This window comes from Hyla sarda, chromosome 1 (genome assembly GCF_029499605.1).
Source record: "Hyla sarda isolate aHylSar1 chromosome 1, aHylSar1.hap1, whole genome shotgun sequence".
Classification (NCBI taxonomy): domain Eukaryota; kingdom Metazoa; phylum Chordata; class Amphibia; order Anura; family Hylidae; genus Hyla; species Hyla sarda.
The window spans coordinates 332,483,643-332,489,642 of NC_079189.1; the positions used below are offsets into that span (position 1 = coordinate 332,483,643).

At 40.5% G+C, this 6,000-nt stretch overlaps 1 protein-coding gene across 5 annotated transcripts in view; it reads left to right on the plus strand.

Annotated features, from left to right (window-relative positions):
- CNTLN (centlein) overlaps positions 1 to 3,837 on the plus strand; it is a 419,445-nt gene extending 415,608 nt beyond the window's left edge. For all 5 annotated transcript variants that reach the window (XM_056552149.1, XM_056552148.1, XM_056552151.1 and 2 more), the window contains one exon: positions 3,316 to 3,837. In XM_056552149.1, the coding sequence (XP_056408124.1) occupies positions 3,316 to 3,420 (105 nt within the window). In that variant the 3' untranslated portion in view covers positions 3,421 to 3,837. The remainder of the gene's footprint in view (positions 1 to 3,315) is intronic.
- Positions 3,838 to 6,000: the final 2,163 nt, after the last annotated feature.

Sequence of the window (6,000 nt, forward strand, 5' to 3'; positions counted from 1 at the left end):
ATAAATAAATAAGTAACCGCTAGAAATTGTGTTAAAGACTTCGTCTGGAATTCTTTGAAGCCTTTATGTCTTTGATGCCTTTATTTATCATTTTTTTGTCTCTAACAATGTGGACATTTGGGTATTTATGTCTTTAGGGGTTAACCTCTAGCCTTGTGTATTATGAGCCGCATGTACCTTCCTTATATACTAGAAACTGGACATTTAATTATTTGGCGCTTATTTTTATTTATTTTTTAATTAGTAAAAAAAATATTGCAGCAGGAAGACAGGGTTGTAAATAAAGCCATAGCTAGATTGGGTTAGTGATCTCTCCACAGCATCCAATATGAACATATTTGCCAACAATGAAAATTGTCTCTTCCCTGTTTGGCTCCTGTATACTCACATGTCAACTTCCTGTGAGTGCCCCTGCACGCAAACAACCAAGGTGATGGAGGCACCAAAATTCTTTTGCGTTAGGAAGACCAGAGGTTCCATAGACTGCTGTGACTGACTTTAGCTTCTATTTGCTTCTCCTACTGGCAGTTTTGTGTTAAAGAGATGCATTTGCAGAGAATTTGTAACCTACTTCATGCTGCCCTGTATGAGAACAACATGCAGAAGTGATACAAATGCTGTTTTTAACTGTATCTTTTATGTGTGAATATGGTGTAGTTTGGGTAAACCATACAGTTATTAAATATGCTATGCATACAGTGATACTTGAGTCCAGGATATTCCTGAGCTGCATGCTCTTGTCAGAGTGTAAGCTGTCAATAGGCAGCAGGGTATAACTCATGAATATATTAGACTCACATACTGCACAAGTCACCATAAATGATGAAATATAAGTTTGGTCAAACGGCTTGTTCACACAAACAAAACATATATCATTTAGGTTAGTGTCTCATGATATCAGGATTGCTACAACTGTTTACTACAAACTAACCTATGTTTCATCTATCTACAGTCTAGATCCCTTTCACAAACTACAATATATACAGATGTACAACACAAATAGAGAAACACAGACGCACATCCACCATTTGTATTTTGATCTACTTGCTTCTCAGCATAATTTCAAAAACTAACAGGTTGTTAGTATACATTTTGATCAAAAAGTACAAGCCCACTCGCCATGTCAAGGCCACCTATTCAGAGTGGGTCCCAAACCTTACACTGGCGTAGCGCCAGTGGTCACCGCCAGGCGCTACGCCAGTGTCAGGTTAGGGACCCACTGTGACTAGGTGGCCTTGACGTGGCGAGTGGGCTTGTACTTTTTGATCAAAATGTATACTAACAACCTGTTAGTTTTTGAAATTATGCTGAGAAGCAAGTAGATCAAAATACAAATGGTGGATGTGCGGCTGTGTTCCTCTTTGTGTTGTACATTTGTAGTCTCTCCTTTCTTCCATGGCCAGCACTCCGCTCCACCCATTCGGCCCAGGTGTTTTTAGTTAGCAGAAGACTGCATAAGGGTTTCCTCCTACCATTCTCCCAGCCCTCTGGCAGTGAGTACATGGTAGGTTTCACACTGGTGTGGTTCTCTGTGGCGGCCATTGTTTCTGTGATGCTTTGTCTGTGGGGCGGTGCAACCCAGAGCCAGGGGCTTGGCCGGGCAGCAGTGGGGCTGCCTGGCCACTGGGTCGCTCCCCCTGTGGGCATGGTTTCTTGGGGGCAGTGGTCACTGCCCGGCGCTACGCCAGTGTCAGGTTAGGGAAACCACTCTGAATAGGTGACATTGACATGGCAAGTGGGCTTGTACTTTTTGATTAAAATGTATACTAACAACCTGTTAGTTTTTGAAATTATGCTAAGAAGCAAGTAGATCAAAATACAAATGGATGTGCGGCTGTGTTTCTCTATTTGTGTTGTACAATATATACAGTACTGCTGTAAATAAAGCAAATTCATAGTTGTGTCTCATGGACACTAGGAAGTGCTTGGCAAAGCGGAAGGCGAAGCTGTGAAAAAAATCTTTGATTATAGAATGTTTTACCCACTCTATACAAGTTTCTTTTGAATAGTAGTTGTGGCTCTTTTAGCCATTGCCTGCATGTTATTAGTAGCCAACTCTGTTGTGACTGACCTGCAGACAGGGGAGGATCCAGAGTCTAGACTCGGTAGGGGCACTATCAGAGTATCGTGCTGTGGTCGACACGCCCCCTCCCATAGACTTGCATTGGGGGGCGTGGTGTGACATCACAAGGGGCGTGGCCGTGACATCACAACCCCTGCAGCCTGCACCCAGAATTCGGAACAAAATGTTCCGAATGCTGGGGCAGTGGAGTACCCCTTTAAGTACGCAGCATAGTTCCCCCCCACAGTAGGTAGGCAGCATAGTTTCCCCTACAGTAGGTAGGCAGCATAGTTTCCCTTACAGTAGGTAGGCAGCATAGTTCCCCCACACTAGGTTGTCAGCATTGTTCCTCCACATTAGGTTAAAAGTATCGTTCCCCCACATTAGGTTGTCAACATCGTTCCCCCACATTAGATTGGCAGTATAGTTCCTCCCACATTAGGTTGGCAGTATAGTTCCCCCCACATTAGGTTGGCAGTATAGTTCCCCACACATTAGGTATGCAGTATACTTCCCCCCACCTTAGGTATGCAGTATAGTTCACCCCACTTTAGGTATGCAGTATAGTTCACCCCACCTTAGGTATGCAGTTTAGTTCCCCCCACCTTAGGTTGCCATTTGCCCCCACAGTCATACAGCCTTCAGCCATATATAGTGTATGGCTGGTGGCTATATGTCTGTGTACTGCCCCACCTTAGTCCCGGGACCGGAGGAGCGGTGATCGGAGCACTGAAGATGACGTGCACTGCTAACTTACCATGCGCGTGTCCTCCTCCTCAATGCTCTGCTCTGCTGTTCCTATGGGTGCACACACGGGATGTCAGTGACGTCCCTGCGTGCGCTACCTCCTGGTGGCCCCTGCATTTTTAAAGTTAACACAGGGCCACAGAAAGGTAACCGGGACATCCTTGTCCACTGCCTGCAGATGACTGTAACTTCATATTGATCATCTGGGTGAAGATGCATGTCTGCCCTGCTTGGATTGCAAATTGCATCATTAAAATAATCACTAAACCATGACTTCTTCAATAGGGTTTTATCTTAAGTCATTTCTTTCATGCACTTGGATCGTTTTTAAGATAAAGCACAATATCCTTTGCTGTAACCAGGGTGATCTGTGCAAAAGTGATGGGAAGAGAACATGTCCAATAGTTTCAAGAACAAACAGTGATTTAATAGTAAAGTCAACTGCATCTAAGCTGAAGCACAGGACAGATTGAATAGTCACTTTTCTTATTTTTGCTTTATTGCAGATTCCCTTTGCTTCTTTACTAATGGACACAATCAGGACTAAACTTGATGAGAAAAAGAGACTGACAGAAGAATACACTGTGTTAAAAGCAAAGGATTCCAGGTGAACTTTAAAAGAATAAAAATGAGGTGATGGATACAGAAGAAAAGTCCATTTAAAACCAAAAGAGGACTGAAGCGATGTTGTATTACTGTGTCTGATGCCATTATAAGCTTCTATTGTATCTGTCCTGGGCACCTGTAATTTACATTGTTGTTGCTGCATAGAGAACATCAACCACTGTTTTCCCTAATAGCTTTTGTAAGGACTGAGAAGAAAATGAGGAACACTAAAGGAAAAAAAATGGGGAACACCTCTGTCATAAACATTTCAAATGTTACATCTGATCCTTGTCTGAGTATATTTGATGTGTATACATTCATATTCTTATACATATATTGTATTTACATGTATATTTTATAAGCTATTTAAATTAGTATTTATTTTTTACCTTCTTTAAATCTTGATGTACAAATAAAAACATGAGAATATTGTGGATTGCTTATTTCTGTGTTTTTCTTGTACTGCAAGCTGGCACAAGATACAGCCAGCAGAGGACCCTGAGCAAGAACACTATAAACCCATTGGTGTCCAACAGCTCATATGACTCTTATTCCAGAAGGCTACTAAATCTATATTACACTATGGTTACACATAATAATTGATAATCTCTACAATCCAGCCGAGAAAATAGCAATTTTATCCATATGACTGGATTATTATCTGACCTGTGTAACATTTCCCTGATGCAATCAGTGTTATCACTACAATTGTAGCAATAAAAACTGTGATTAAATCAGAAAGTCAATTGTTTTAATAGCAAGGCTTTATTTTGCTATGATAGAAACATCTTTTCACTGTATCTGGTCTAGTACTAATTTACCTGAGTATTTAATAAATAAATGACAACTCCGGATCTATAAACACTTGTGTAAACACTTTCACGAGATCTGAACTGCTTCAGGGTATCACATGCTGCAGAATCACACAAAAATATGTGATTGATGTAGGTTAGACCCCAAAATGATCAAACTGAAATGGTTCCATCAAGAACTGCAGCCCATTCAGTATTAAGCCACTGGTGGAGACTCTCAAAGAATTTTGCGCCCCAAAAAATCTATTTTGTGCAAAAATGTTGCCGCGAAAAGTATCAACCACATTTTCAAAGAGCTTTGTGCCGTGGATTACACTATTCACGTCAGTTTTGTAAAAGTGGGCATGTCCACATATATTGTCTGCTTTACATGATATTTTCAAAGGGGTGAGAGTCCATTTTACATCAAAAATTTCACACCAGATTTTTGATAGTGTAGAAATCACAGAAATGGTTGTAGTTTTATTGTATTTTTTTTTTAGTTTTTTGGAAAAGGTGTTACTTAAGTGATTATAAAAAAAAAAAAAGAGAGATAATTATTATTGAAAAAATGTTATTAACAATTTTTTCTTGGTCAGTGCACCTGCACTCAAATTTAAATGGGCACTGTCAGATACAAAAACTTTTGATATGTTGTAAAGCATGCAAAACCAAGGTTTTGCAATTGCTTTCATTAGAAAATTTTCTGTATTTCATACTGCAAAAGCAACTGCCCCCCCCCACCTGCTTACTAGTCCTGTTGTGTCCATGCATCATCACCTATGTCATGGACACACTTCCTTGATTGACAGCTGTGAGCGCAGGGCTCAGAGCTGGAGGAAAACTCCTCCCACTGTCAGCTTTTGTCCCGCTAGTGTCAGTGAGGACAAGCTGGGAGTTGTAGTTTTGCTAATGCTAGGGGAGATGTGAGCAGACAGCATACTGAGGGAGGGGGCAGAGTCCTGCACAGTGAGGCCACACCCCCTCCCTTTGAGAGGAATTCAGACTAGTGAGCTAAATTAAAAGTGTAATAAAAATAAATAAGTTGCTTGACTTATAAAAATTAGATGTAGATGTAGAGGATTAGGTACTGAGTGACATATTAAAGAAATGTTCTTTTGTTGGATTTGACGGGTATGCTTTAAGCTCAGAAATGTTTTATTTATACAGTTATCGCTTGCCTGGGCACTAGTAACCATGAAATATTTATTGAGATGTTTCCAACAGAATTTTCTGGGATGTAAAATGTGGCTCAAAAATCGGCAATTTTAGCAAAAAAAAAATTCAATATGGCTGCATTAAAAAAAAAAATTTGACGTGAAAAAAAAACAAAAGTGGCGCGAAAATGAATTTTCACATATTTTTCAAAGCAGCACATGAGACCTTTGAAAATGTGAGGAGAAAAAAGAAGGATGTGAATAATATCGCTGGAACAGAAATGACAGCATTTTTTGAGAATCTCCCCCACTGTATATGAAACAAGTACAGATGGTCCCATGGCCCTAACTTTAGCCACGGCAGCTGCTATGGGGCCCAAAGGCTGATGGCATGCTAGAACATTGTACTTTTTTCCAGGTTATAGCAAGTTGGTGGCCTTTGTTATCTAGCACTATTATGTGGGTTCTTTGATATATGGCTCTATTATCTAAACCTTTTCAAAGTAGCTGTCTGGAGGGAAAAAAGTTTATTGTCCATCTGTGATGCGGTTTTGATTTCCTATCATTAGGTGTTCCCTTCTCATTTTGCTATGGGTAGTAATGCTGTTACACCACTGGATGGGCCACTGCGCCTGAG